General features: G+C 45.1%; 1 protein-coding gene across 1 annotated transcript in view; it reads left to right on the top strand.

Moving 5' to 3' along the window:
• The window catches only part of LOC127580080 (dedicator of cytokinesis protein 2-like), a 1,107,748-nt gene that overhangs the window by 964,035 nt on the left and 128,260 nt on the right, over positions 1 to 15,453 (top strand). Inside the window, 1 exon segment of the mRNA XM_052033289.1 lies at positions 3,358 to 3,398. Coding sequence (XP_051889249.1) covers positions 3,358 to 3,398 — 41 coding nt within the window.

Genomic DNA, 15,453 nt, shown 5'->3' with positions numbered 1-15,453 from the left:
CAGCACCTGAATTCTTTCTCGTGTCCATTATTCTATATTCATGTCATTGCCTCTCCCCTTTGTACTACCTCAAAGTATAGCGAAAAGCTTTTGTTTGCGTGCCATCCAGATAGGTCATTCCAAACACATCAAGGTGGTACAGAGAAAAAGCAATATCAGAATACAGAAGTAAATGGTACAGTTACAGAGAAAGTGCAGTGCAGGTAGATAAATAAGGTGCAAGGGCCATGATGAGGTAGATTGAGAGATCAAGAGTTCATCTTTATCGTATAAGAGGTCCATTCAAGAGTCTTATAATAACAAGACAGAAGCTGTTCTTGAGCCTGGTGGTACGTGTTTTCCTCACATACCTGTTCTCCCCGCACTCCCAATAATTCTACCACCCTCTACATTAGGAGAAATTTACAGTGGCCAGTTAACCTACCAACCCTCACATCTTTGGGATGTGGGAGGAAGCCGGAGCGCCCAGAGGATCCAGAGGAAACCCACGCAGTCACAAGGAGAACATGTAAATTCCACACAGACAGCACCTGAGGCAGGGAATAGAAGGATACGGTCTGTGTGCAGGCAGATGGGATTAGTTTAATTTGGTATCATGGTCGGTACAGACATGGTGGGCTGAAAGGCCTGTTCCTGTGCTGTACTGTTCTATGTTCCAGACGAAGAACATTTTTACCCAGAGTGCGAGTGGAATCTGGAGCACACTGCCTGAGGGGCTGGTGAACTCTCACCAACATATAAGAGGTATCTAGATGAGTACTTGCATTACTAAGGCATATAGTGATCCCATTTTTGATTCTGCCCTCTTCCTTTCCAGTCCCAATGAAGGATCTCGACCCAAAACGTTGACTGTTTATTTCCCTCCATAGATGCTGCCTGACCTGCTGAGTTCCTCCAGCAATTTGTACGTGTTGCTAGTTATCCCATTTACTGGATTAGGCGTTAGTAGATGGGGTTAGTACAGATCAGTACTTGATGGTCAGTATGGACATGATGGGCTGAAGGGACTGTTTCCACGCTGTTTCCATTCTAAATCTGAAATAAAAGTAAGTGGTGCTGGGAATGCTCATCAGGTCAGACAGCAGCTGTGAAGAGAGAAACAATTACTGTTTCAGATCGAGGACCTTTTGAGATCATCGGTCTCTCAGTGGTATTTGGTATTGGTGTTGGTATTGGTTTATTATTGTCACTTGTACCGAGGTACAGTGAAAACTTGTCTTGCATACCGATCGTACAGGTCAATTCATTACACAGTGCAGTTACACTGAGTTAGTACAGAGTGCATTGATGTAGTACAGGTAAAAACAATAACAGTACAGACTAAAGTGTCACAGCCACAGAGAAAGTGCAGTGCAATAAGGTACAAGGTCACAACAGGGTAGATCGTGAGGTCATAGTCCATCTCATTGTATAAGGGAACTGTTCAATAGTCTTATCACAGTGGGGTAGAAGCTGCCCTTAAGTCTGGTGGTACATGCCCTCAGGCTCCTGTATCTTCTACCCGATGGAAGAGAAGAGAAGAGAGAATGTTCCGGGTGGGTGGGGTCTTTGATTATGCTGGCTGCTACACCAAGACAGCGAGAGGTAAAGATAGAGTCCATGGGGGGGGAGGCTGGTGTCTGTGATGAGCTGGGCTATGTCCACAACTCTCTGAAGGAGCACCAGACAACCCAGGAGAACTCTAGAAGGTAACACCACATGATCTTTTACATCTACCAGAGAGGGCAAACAAGAATTGCTGCTCAGCACCTCGTCCAAAAGGCAGTATCTGGTACAGTGCTGCAATCTTGTCAAGAGAATCAACTTGAGTCCATGGATGGAGATACAAACAACTGGGCTTCTGGCTCAAAGGCATGAGTGTTACTGCTGAGACCCTACTGTTGGCACCTTCAAAGAGACCCTTTCTTCCCAAGAGCTGTGCATCTAGAATTACAAGAACGAGATTCTTTACTTATTAAGTATGACTTTGCCGGCTCCTCTGAGCGTCATTCAGTCCTTCACGCTCAGCAGTGCATTGAATTTTTGATCAGCTTACAGCTGCCTTGAGCCAGGCGCTGGGTGCTGAACCCTGACATTACGAGCCTGCTTTGTATTTCGAGTGAGAATTGAACCAGCGAGTTTCTGAAAAAAAAGCAATGGATCAAAGAAGAATTTAAAGCCTTTTGCTCCTCTGATCCCTTTTGGTCCATTGTGCCCACTGTACAGATTTTATTCAATGAATCACTGGCAACAAACAAAGGCAGGGCATTTGAGGCAGGTACTGTGCATTAAAGAGGTCCGAGGTGTGCTTTCTTCAAAGGTTGGAGGTAGAAAAATGCTAATTGAATGCCTAAATCTTAAAGGCTCAGAGAGTATTTTATTTCCATTTAGTTGAACACTTCATTCAAAATCATTGAAGTTCTTTTTGTTTCCCGGATTGGCTCCTTGAGACAAAAGGTCCCAACAGCCTGTTTTCCACCCTGATGTTGGATAGCTCTCAGTCTTTTCCAGGAGGTGATGTTTCAGGAAGGCAATGTCCATTATCAGGGACCCCCACCATCCGGGCCGTGTCCTCTCCTCGATGCTGCCATCAGGCAGGAGGTACAGGAGCCTGAAGACCCACACCTCAAGATTCAACAACAGCTTCTTCCCCACTGCCATCAGGTTCTTGAACCGACTTGAAAAATGCAACCTCGGATAATATTTTTTTCTCTTTCAATCTTGCATGGTTATTGTTATGTTAATTTTGTTGTTTATTTGGCACACACTTATGTATAATTTATGTTAATTTATGTTTGTCACGTTTGTAATGCACTGTGCTGCTGCTGCAAAAAGCTCATTTTTATGGCACTTATATAGAGAACATAGAACAGTATAGCACAGGAACAGGTACTTGTAGATGTCCTTGATGGTGGGGAGAGCTGTACCCATGGTGGAACTGGCTGAGTCCACCTGTCTCTGCAGTCTCTTGCATTCCTGTGCTTTGGAGCCTCCATACCAGGCTATGATGCAACCAGTCAGAATGCTTTCCATGGTATATCTGTAGAAGTTTGTCAGAGTCTACAATGACATGGCAAATCTCCTTAAACTTCTCAGGAAGTAGTGATGTTGCTGCACCTTCTTCATGGTTGTGTATACCTTCCATATACCTGGGACCAAGCTTTAGTATCCTAAAAATATCACTCAGGACACCACAGTAGCAGATTAGATTTTGTGGTCCAGTTCCTTAACATGTTTAATGCCAAACAGATCAGAATTATTGAGTGTGATCACTAAGGTACCCACATAAACAAAAACTTTGATTTACTTGATTACTACAAAGTGATTTGTGTTACTCTACAAACATCTTATTTTGAGTTTCTTTTCCCTTTCCTGCAGAATTTTTACAAGGAGATTGACCGAGAAGAAATGTATATACGGTGAGTATGAATTATGCTGAGCTTCAATCGAGAGCTTTAACAATGATACATAAGTCGTGTATCTTTCGCTATTCCACCGCTTGGCTCGATGGGGACATAAAGTGAGTGCTGTGGCCAATCAAAAACTGAATACATGGAAAATAGGAGCAAGAACAGGCCATTTGGTCCTTCAGCCCTGCTTCACCATTCAGCACAGCCACAACTGATCATTGCACCCTGTTCCCTACTTGCCCCTCATCCCTGGATCCCTTCAGCATTAAAAAAACTCTGCTTCTTTCTGGAAACATTTTATGACTTGACCTCGACTTCTGTGGCAGAGAATTCCACAAGTTCACTCCTCTCTGGGTGAAGAAAATTTCGTCTCAGTTTCAAATGTAGACATGGCGGCACGGTAGTGTAGCGGTTAGCGTAACGCTATTACAGCGCCAGCGACCCGGGTTCAATTCCCGCCACTGTCTGTAAGGAGTTTTTACGTTCTCCCCGTGTCTGCGTGGGTTTCCTCCGGGTGCTCTGGTTTCTTCCCACATTCCAAAGACGTACAGGTTAGGAAGTTGTGGGCATGCTATGTTGGCGCCGGAAGTGTGGCAACACTTGCGAGCTGCCCTCAGCACATTCTCAGTAACGCAAAAAGACACATTTCACTGTGTGCTTCGATGTACATGCGACTAATAAATTAATAACATCTTACCTTGTCTTAAATGTCTTACCCCACATCCCGAAGGTTGTGAACTTTGATTTGGACTCTCCGGCCTGGTCAGTCTCAACCTCTTAGGCTTTTATATGTTTTGGTGAGATCCCTTATTCTTCCAATCTGTAGTGAATGTAAACCTAACCAACAGACTTCTCATGCAATAAACAAATTACTGGAGGAAATCAGTGGATCAAGCATCTCCCCTGGAGACTAAGGGTTAGTCAACACAGAGGACGGTGATTCACACGGAGGGTGATGGTTCAGACAGAGGGTGGTTTGTATATGGAACGAGCTGCCAGAGGAAGTGCTTGAGGCAGGTACAACAACAACATTTAAAAGACATTTGGATGGGTTCAGAGGGATATGGTCCAAATGCAGGCAAGTGGAACTAGCTTAGATGGGAATCTTGGTCGTTATGGAAGAGTTGGGCTGAAAGACTGGTTTCCGTGCTGTATAACTGTATGACTCTATCACTGTCTAATATTTTGGGACCCTGCATCAGGGCTGTCTCCAACCTCTCCTCATACGTCAGAATCAGGTTTATTATCGCTGACATTATGTCATGAAATTTGTTGTTTTGTGGTTGCAGCACAGTTTATAAATACATAAAAATTACTATTATTACAAAAATAAATAAATAATGCAAAAGAGGAATAACGAGGTAGTGTTCAAGGGTTCAGGGACCACTCGGAAATCTGATGGCGGAGGGGAAGAAGTATCCTCATCTTATGGATGTCTTTTATGCGGCACCTTATCGAATGCCTTCTGGAACTCCAAGTATACAACATCCACCTGTTCCCCTCTATCCACTGTGCTCATTATATCCTCAAAGAACTCCAGTAAGGTTGTCAAATAGGACCTGCCCTTCCTGAATCGATGCTGTGTCTGCCTGATGGAACCACTTCTATCCAGATGTCTTGTTCTTTCTTCCTTAATGATAGCTTCAAGCATTTTTCCGACTATAGATGTTAAGCTCACTAGCCGATCGTTACCTGACTTTTTCCTACATCCTTTTTTAAACAGTGGCGTGACATTCACCATCTTCCAATCCGCCAGGACCTGTCTAGATTCCCAAGAATGTTGGTAAATTTTCGCAAACTCTTCGGTTCGTTGCATAAGCCGTAGTTACTGACACAGCTCCATCCAATCCACATAGTTCCATGTTCCTCCCACACCCATTCACCTTTGTGTAAGTAACTGTTTGCTGAAACATGGGAAGGGAGCACTAGTTTGGGAAGTCAAAAAGTGTTCCATTTTGGAAAGCTCAAATCAAAATGTAGGATTTTCACAGTGAACGGTAGGGCCCTGGGGAGTGTTGTAAAACGGAGGGACCTTGGATTTCAGATGCATGGTTCCCTGAAAGTGGCATCACAGGTAGACAGGGTGGTGAAGAAGTTCTGGCATGCTGGCCTTCATCGGTCAGGGTATTGACTGACTACCTGCAATGCACTTTCTCTGTAGCTGTGACACTTTACTCTGCATTCTGTTATTGTTTTTACCCTGTACTACCTCAATGCACTGTGTAATGAATTGATCTGAATGAGCAGTATGCAAGACAAGTTTTTTCACTGTACCTCGGTATACGTGACAATAAAAAAAAATCAATTTACGAATTTATCAGATTTGTGAGGATGTTGCCAGAACTTGAGAGACTGAGTTATAGGGAGAGGTTGGACATGCAAGGAGTTTTTTTCCTTGGAACACAGGAGACTGGGGGTTGACCTTTATAGAGGTGTATAAAATCATGAAGGGCATAGAGAGGGTGAATGCACACAGTCTATTTTCCAGGATTGGGGAATCAAGAACTAGAGGGCATATGTTTAAGGTGAGATGTGAAAGATTTGATTGGAACTTAAGGGGCAACTTCTTTTACTCGTGGTACATACATTGAATGAGCTGCCAGAGGCAGTGGTTCAGGCAGGTATCATAACAACATTGAAAAGGCAGTTGGACAGGTACATAGATGGGAAAGGTTTAGAGGAACATGGGCCAAATGTGGGCAAATATGACGAGCTTGATTGGGGCACCTTGGTCAACATGGACCATTTGGGCTGAAGGGCCTGTTTCCATGCTGTATGACTCTAGAACATAGAACACCACAGCACAGTACAGGCCCTTCGGTCCATGATATTGTGCCGACATTTTATCCTGCTCTAAGATCTATCTCACCCTTCCCTCCCACATAGCCCCCCATTTTTCTATCATTCCTGTGTCTATCTAAGAGTGTCTTAAATGTCCCTAATGTATCTGCCTCCACCACCTCTGCTGGCAGTGCGTTCTATGCACCCACCACTCTCTGTGTAAAAAACTTACCTCTGACATCCCCCTTATACCTTCCTCCAATCACCTTAACATGGACCTCAAGATCCCTCTTTTCTTCCACACTGCCAAGAGTCCTGCCATTAACCTTGTATTCTGCCTTCAAATTTGATCTTCCAAAGTGTATCACTTCACACTTTTCTGGGTTGAACTCCATCTGCCACTTCTCAGCCCAGGTCTGCATCCTATCAATGTCCTGTTGTAACCTACAGCAACCTTCTACACTATCCACAACACCACCAACCTTCGTGTCATCTGCAAACTTACTAACCCACCCTTCCACATCCTCATCCAAGTCATTTATGAAAATCACAAAGAACAGGGGTCCCTGCAGAACACCACTAGTCACCCACCTCCAGGCAAAATAATCTCCATCTAAAACCACCCTCTGTCTTCTATGGGCGAGCCAATTCTGAATCCACGCAGCCAAGTTTCCCCGGACCCATGCTTCCTGACTTTCTGAATGAGCATTCCATAAGGAACCTTATCAAAAGCCTTACTAAAATCAACGTATATCACATCCGCTGCTCAACTTTCATCAATGTGCTTTGTCACATCCTCAAAGAATTCAGACAGGCTCATGAGGCATGACCTGCCACTCACAAAGCCATGCTGACTGTCCCTAATCAGTCTATGCTTCTCTATATGCCCATAAATCCTGTCTCTAAGAATCTTCTCCAGTAATTTGCCCACCACTGAAGTAAGACTCACTGGTCTGTAATTCCCAGGGTTATCCCTACTCCCTTTCTTGAGCAAAGGAACAACATTTGCCAACTTCCAATCCTCTAGCACCACCCCTGTGGCCAGTGAGGATGCAAAAATCATTGCCAAAGGCGCAGCAATCTCTTCCCTCGCTCCCCATAATAACTTTGGATATATCCCGTCCGGCCCCAGTGACTTATCTACCCTAATGTTTTTAAAAAGTTCCAGACATCCTCTTTCCTTACGTCGACATGCCCTGGCATATCAGTCTGTCGTACGCCATCCTCACGAATGTCAAGGTCTCTCTCACTGGTGAATACCGAAGCAAAGTATTCATTAAGGACCTCCCTACCTCTCTTCCGACTCCAGGCACATGTTTCCTCTTTTATCCCCGATCGGTTCTACCCTCACTATAGTCATCCTCCTATTCTTCACATACGTGTAGAATGCGTTGGGGTTTTCCTTAATCCTACTCGCCAAGGCCTTCTCACGCCCCCTTCTAGCCCTCCTAAGCCCATTCTTAAGCTCCCTCCAAGCTGCTATGTAACCCTCCAGAGCCCTGTCTGATCCTTGCTTTCTAAACCTCAGGTAAGCTTCTTTCTTGCTCTTGATAAGATATTCTACATCTCCTGTCAACCACGGTTCCTTCGCTCTACCATCTTTACCTTGCCTCAATGGGACAAACCTATCCAGAACCCCATGCAAGTACTCGCTAAACAACCTCCACATTTCCATTGTGCACTTTCCCAAGGACATCTGTTCCCAATTTATGCTCCCATGTTCCTGCCTAATAGCATCATAATTCCCCCTCCCCCATTTACATACTTTCCCATATCATCTGCTCCTATCCCTCTCTAAGGCTATGGCAAAGGTCAAGGAGTTATGGTCACTATCTCCAAAATGCTCTCCCACCGAGAGATCTGAAACCTGATCTGGCTCATTGCCTAGTACCAAGTCCAGAATGGCCTCTCCTGCAGTCGGTCTGTCCACATACTGTGTCAGGAATCCTTCCTGGACACACCAATCAATATTAGGGAAGTTGAAATCATCCATGACAACAACCCTGTTATTTTTGCACCTTTCCAAAATCTGCCTCCCGATCTGCTCTTCAGTGTCTCTGCTGCTATTGGCGGGTCTGTAGAATACTCCCAATAGAGTGATCACTCCCTTTCTGTTTCTGACTTCCACCCACAGTGACTCAGTGGATGATTCCTTCAGGACATCCTCCCTTTCTACAGATGTGACACTGTCCTTGATTAGCAAAACCAATCCCCCACCTCTTTTACCTCCATCCCTGTCCCTTTTGAAATTCCTAAGCCCCGGAATATCCAGCAGCCGTTCTTGCCCTTGTGACAGCCAAGTCTCTGGGATGGCCACAACGTCATAGTTCCACGTACTTACCCACATCCTAAGTTCATCAGTCTTGTTCCTTTTATTTTCTCACACTAAAGTCACCACACTTCAGCCCATCCAACTGACTGCAATTTTGCCCTTTCAACTGCCTATCCTTCCTCACAATCTTTCTACACGCTGCATATACTTGTATACCAAATGCACCAACCTCTGACCTGTTACTCAAGTTCCCATACCCCTACCAAATTACTTTAATCCCTCTCCAATAGCTCCAGCAAACCTGCCCGCAAGAATATTGGTCCCCCTCCAGTTCAGGCGTAACCCGTCCCTTTTGTACAGGTCGTCCCTCCCCCAGAAGAGATCCCAATGATCCACAAATCTGAAACCCTGCCCCCTGCACTAACTCCTCAGCCACGCATTCATCTGCCAAATCAACCTATTCTTATCCTCACTGGCGCTTCGCACATGCAGCAATCCAGAGATTACTACCCTTGATGTCCTGCTTTTCAGCTTCCTACATTCCATATATTCCCTCTTCAGAACCTCATCTCTTTTCCTACCAAAGTCATTGGTACCAAGATGTCCCACAACTTCTAGCTGTTCGCCCTCCCCCTTCAGAATGCTGTGGACCCCATCGAGACAATCCTGACCCTGGCACCTGGGAGGCAACATACCATCCGTGAGTCTCTTTCACATCCACAGAATCTCCTTTCTGCCCCCTTTACTATGGAATCCCCTATCACTACTGCTCTCCCTTTCTCCCCCCTTCCTTTCTGCACCACACAACCTGGCTCAGAGCCAGAGACCTGGTCACTGCAGCTTTCCCCTGGTAGGTCGTTTCCCACCACCCCCCACCCCGTCCCAACAGTATCCAAAGTCATATTCCTGTTATTGAGGGGAACGGCCACAGGGGTACTCTGTACTACCTGCCTATTCTCCTTCCTTCTCCTGACAGTCACCCAGCTACATGCCTCCTGCAGCTCAGGAATGACTGCCTCCCTGTGTACTCCTCATTCTCCCTTTGGAGCCAAAGGTCATCCAGCTGCAGCTCCAGTTCCCTAACACGGTCTGTAAGGAGCTGCAGCTGGATGCACCTTGTGCAGATGTAGCTATCAGGGAGACTGAAGGTCTCCTAGAACTCCCACATCTCACAAGAGGAACACACCACTGACCCCCAGAAGCCATTCTAGCTACTCTAGCCTGGCACTAAAGGAATAAGTAAAGAAAGAAACTTACCAGAGACTTATCTTGACCTTGGCCTCCGCCTCCTCTCACCAAAGCCTCAAGTGCTCGACTCTAAGCCTGGCCCACTCCAACAATGGCCACTCCTCTTATACCTTCCTTTCATTCGCTGCTGTTAATTAGCCAAACTATTAACAAATTGCAAATGTGCCTCTTTTAGATTCTTGCAAAGTGAAAACTCACAAGCACACGCCAGAGACTCACCTCTTTTCAAAGTTCCCGCTCCAAAACCAGATTCTGCTCTAACTCCATCGACAAGTTAGCAGATGATAGGTCGTATCTCAAATAACAATGAGTTGGAATACAGGAAGGAGATAGGAAGCTTAGTGGAATGGTGTCATGACAACAACCTTTCCCTCAATGTCAGCAAAACAAAAGAGCTGGTCATTGACTTCAGGAAAGGGGGCGGTGTACATGCACCTGCCTACATCAATGGTGCTGAGGTCGAGAGGGTTGAGAGCTTCAAATTCCTTGGAGTAAACATCACCAATAGCCTGTCCTAGTCCAACCACGTAGACGCCATGGCCAAGAAAACTCACCAGCGCCTCTACTTCCCCCGGAGGCTAAAAAATTTGGCATGTGCCCTTTGACACTCACCAACTGTTATCAATGCACCATAGAAAGCATCCTATCTGGATGCATCATGGCTTTGTATGGCAACTGCTCTGCCCAGGACCGCAAGAAACTGCAGAGAGTTGTGGACACAGCCCAGCACATCACAGAAACTAGCTTCCCCTCCATGAACTTTGTCTTTACCTCTCACTGCCTTGGTGAGGCAGCCAGCATAAAGACCCCACCCACCCAGGTCATTCTCTCTTCTCCCCTCTTCCATCAGGCAGAAGATACAGGAGCCTGAGGGCACATACCACCAGGCTCAAGGACAGTTTCTATCCCACTGTGATAAGACTATTGAATGATTCCCTTATTCAATGAGATGGACTCCTGACCTCACAATCTACCTTGTTATGATCTTGCGTCTTATTGTCTACCTGCACTGCACTTCCCTGTAGCTGTGACACTTTACTCTGTATTCTGTCATTGGTTTTACCCTGTACTACCTCAATGCGCTGTGTAATGGATTGATCTGTACGAATGGTATGCAAGACAAGTTTTTCACTGTACCTCAGTACAGGTGACAATGATAAACCGATTCCAATACCAATACTTGTAAGCTCAAGGGATCTCTCGCACTTCCTGCTGGATTGGGGTGAGGAATTCTGCAAGATGGCTATGTAGATTTGGCAGATGACGGGAGATGGCAGGCCTACCTCCCACGCTCTGAGGATTTTGTCACTTCCCAAACTGTTTAATATGTTGGCAAGCTTTTCCAACAGTGTATAATGAGGCAGTGGCTTCACTTTGAGCACCAGATGGTCTGTGAACATTTTCAATGATGATTTTGTTTTAGACCTACAAGAAGACATCCATGTTTAGGTACCTAGTGCATGAGATATTCTTGGAGATTCACTGATAAATATACTTCAGTAAGACAGTATTCCCCACTCCTTGTCTCAGCATAAGGCTTTCTTACATTTAAAGTGGGAGCAAACTGTTTTTTAAATGAATTGCATTGAGGTTCTTCAGTATGAGCTGCAATGTGCCTTTACATGCAATTATGATACAGACTCTTCGTAAAAAAACTCTTCGTCTTAGTTGAGCAGTTAATCCATTTTTTTTGTCCATTTACATGGGAGAGCTGTGGTCGTGGAGAGTGTGAATGAGGCATGGATCTTTAATGACAACACAAAGCAACTCACAGCCAATTAATTCCCCTGAAGGACAGTGGCAAATATTGGCATTGGTGTTGGTTGGTATTGGTTTATTATTGTCACATATACCGAGATACAGTGAAGAACTTTTGTCTGCCATCATGCAATAGATAATTACATTGATGTTGTAAAAAAAAATGCAGAATGGTACTGTTAATGTACGAAACATACCCACCTATTTGCACACAGCAAGTTCCTGCAAACACCAACAAAGGTAATGTTGTTTCAAGGATTGATATTGCTCTGGAACAGTGGTGCCACTGGTAAAGTTGACTTTACAACTCCACTGACCCGAGTTCAATCCTGACATCCAGTGGTAGGTGCGTGGAGTTTGCACATTCTTCCTGTGACTGGGTTTCTTCTGGGTGCTCCAGTTTATAGAGTCATAGTCATAGAATTGTGCAGCGTAGAAACAGCCCTTTGGTGCCTGCCATCATGTCTATCTATGCTAATTCCACCTGCCTGCATTAATTCCATATCCCTATTTGCCTTGCTCGTTAAAATACCTGTTGAGATGCCTCTTAAATGTTGTTCCTGACTCCACCACCTCCTCTGGCAGCTCATTCCAGCTACCAGTTCCTCTTTATGTGCAAACTTTATCCCTCAGATCTCCTTTAAACCTTCTCCCTTTTACCTCAAGCCTATGTCCTCCAGTTTTAGACATCCCGATGAAAAACACTATGATGCTAGAGGAACTCAGCAGGCCAGGCAGCATCCGTGGAGAAAAGCAGGCGGTCAATGTTTCAGCTCAGGACCCTTCTTCAGGACTGAAGATAGGAAAAGGGGAAGCACAATATATAGGAGGAAAAAGCAGAGCAGTGACAGGTGGACAAAAGAGGGAGGGGGTGGGCACAGGGTGGTGATAGGTAGATGCAGGTAAGAGATAGTGATAGGCAGGTGTGGGGGAGGAGGGGAGAGCAGATCCAAAGGGGGATGGGTCAAAAGTAAGGAGAGAGAAGAAAAAAAAGGGTAGAAAAAAAGAGGCTAGGAAAGGGAAGAAGAAAAGAAGCACTTTGGGGGGTGGTTTTTGTGGAGAAGGGGTGTGGGGGTTACCTAAAGTGGGAGGATTCAATATTCATGCCATTAGGCTGCAAGGTTCCAAGACGGAAAATGAGGTGCTGTTCCTCCAGTTTGCGCTTGGAATTCTCCTGGCAGTGGAGGAGGCCGAGGACTGACATATCTGTGATAGTTTGGGAGGGGGAGTCGAAGTGACTGGCAACGGGGAGATGCAGATCGTGAATACGGACAGAATGCAGGTGTTCTGCAAAACGGTCACCTAGTCTGTGTTTGGTCTCAGCAGCCAGATTCCAGAATCTGCAGTCCTTTGTTTCTCTTCTCTAGACATCCCAACATGGGAAACAGACTCTGGTTATCTCCCCATCTGTGTTTATGTATTGAATTATTATTGGTTTATTATTGTCACATGTACCGAGATACAGTGAAAAGCTTTTGTTTGCGTGCCATTGAGCTCATTCTTTGCAATAAGTACATTGAGGTACATAGAACATAGAACACGACGGCACAGTACAGGCCCTTCGGCCCACAATGATGTGCCGACATTTTATCCTGCTCTAAGATCTATCTAACCCTTCCCTCCCACATAGCCCCCTATTTTTCTATCATTCACATGTCTATCTAAGAGTCTCTTAAACATCCCTAATGTATCTGCCCCCACAACCTCTGCTGGCAGTGCGTTCCATGCACCCACCATTCTCTCTGTAAAAAACTTACCTCTGACATCCCCCTTATACCTTCCTCCAATCACCTTAAAATTATGTCCCCTCGTGTTAGCCATTGTCGTACTGGGAAAGAGTCTCTGACTGTCCACTCATAGTGCAAGCAAAACAGAATGCAGAATATAATGTTGCTGCTACAGAGAAAGTGCAGTGCAGCCAGACAATAAGGTGCAAGGTCATAATGAGGTAAATTGTGAGGTCAAGACTCCATCTTATCGTATTAAGGAACCAGTCAATAGTCTTATAACAGCGAGATAGAAGCTGTCCTTCAGCCTGGTGGTACGTGCTTTCAGGCTTTTATATCTTCTGCCTGATGGAAGGGAGGAGAAGAGAGAATGTCCGGGGTGGGAGAGGTCCTTGATTTCTGAGGCAGCAGGAAGTGTAGACAAAGCCAGTGGAGGGGAGGCTGGTTTGTGTGATGGACTGGGCTGCATTCACAACTGTCTGCAACTTCTTGCGGTCTTGGGCAGAGCAGTTGCCGTACTAAGCCGTGATACATCTGGATAGGATGCTTTCTAAGGTGCATCCGTAAAAATTGGTGAGAATCATTGGGGACATACCAAATTTCCTTTACCTTCTGAGGAAATAGAGGCATTGGTGCAATTTCTTGGCTGTGGCGTCAATGTGGTTGGACCAGGACAAATTGTTGTCTCTCATAATTATATGTATCTCAGCTACAGCAACGTGGTTGTCTCTGACCTGGCCTCTGAAATGACCCAGAATGCCGCTCAGTTCAAGGGTGGTTATGAATGCAAGATAACTGCTGTTGCATGAATGAATAAAATAAAAGAGCAAAAGGTATCCCTGGGAAACAGAGAGCTGCCTTCAGTGGAACTCCTGAAGCCTTGTTTTTCATGATACCCAACATCGCTATGGTTTTAATTTCATTAGTAAAGGCAACTGTGTTAAGCATCTGCTGACAGAAAATTGACTGATCATTCATGTCGACTGTCAGAACTAACAATTAACAGGGGAAAGTCACTCTGTGGTTCCGTTTGCTGACTACAGCAGGTCAGTGATTGAAATGTATGCATTGCCAGAGAATTAGAATTCATATTGCACTATCCTAAAGGATTTTTTGATGTTAATGAGGACCTGCACACATTTACCAAGGACATTCTTGAACCTGTCACTTGTTTTACCAGAATGCTGCTTGTCGTGACAACTATTGCAGCTTTTATATTTATTTATTCATTTATGGGATCTGAACAACAGCAGCAATGCCAGCGTTTAGTACTCTTGTCTTTGAGAAGGTGGTGGTGAGCTACTTTATCCAACTACTGCAGTCCTTCCAGGGAAGAACTGTGTTGAGTGGTAGACAAGGATTGAGAGGTCGACCGACTGAGTAGTAATCAGCCTGACTGGATTTCTCCTGCTCCTTAAACCTATGTTCTCTAGTTTTTAGTTCCTCTTCCCTGGGAAAAGGACTATGTCCATGTTCATATGTCTTGTGAGGATAGGTCAAGTGAGCTAGGGCTTTTCTCTTTGGAGAGAAGGAGGATGAGAGATGACTTGATAGAGGTGTACAAGACGATAAGAGGCAGAGAATGAGTGGACAGTCAGAGACTTTTTCCCAGGGCGACAATGGCTAACATGAGGGGGATTAATTTTAAGGTGATTGGAGGAAGGTATTAGGGGGATGTCAGGAGTAAGGTTTTTACACAGAGAGTGGTGGGTGCATGGAACGCACTGCCAGGAGAGGTTATGGGGGCAGATACATTAGGGACATTTAAGAGACTCTTAGATAGCCACGTGAATGATAGAGAAATGGAGGGCTATGTGGGAGGGAAGCATTAGATAGATCTTAGAGCAGGATAAAATGTTGGCACAACATTGTAGGCCTGTACTGTGCTGTAATGTTCTATGCTCTACGTTCACTCTATCTATACCCCTCATGATTTTATACACAGTGTAGATGCAAGTGTTGTAACTGTACTGGAAGACCCCTTGGTTAGAGGCACAGCTAATTCTGGAGTTCAGGGTGAGGGCTTTAGTTATGGGGACAGATGGATAGTCTGGATTTGTTTTCCCTGGAGCAAAGGAGGCTAAAGGGTGACCTGACCTGATGGAGGAATATAAGAGGTATAGGTAGTGCAGATCATCCAAATCTTTTTCCATTGGTCGTGTTATCAAAAACAAGAGGGCATATATTGAGCAAAAATTCTGCTGGAGGAACTCAGCGGGTCCTTCATCAGGACTGGAGCAGGGTTTCGACCCGAAACTTCAACAGTTCCTTTCCCCCA

The sequence above is a fragment of the Pristis pectinata genome, chromosome 2 (genome assembly GCF_009764475.1).
Source record: "Pristis pectinata isolate sPriPec2 chromosome 2, sPriPec2.1.pri, whole genome shotgun sequence".
Classification (NCBI taxonomy): domain Eukaryota; kingdom Metazoa; phylum Chordata; class Chondrichthyes; order Rhinopristiformes; family Pristidae; genus Pristis; species Pristis pectinata.
This window is presented reverse-complemented; position numbering and strand designations above follow the sequence as displayed.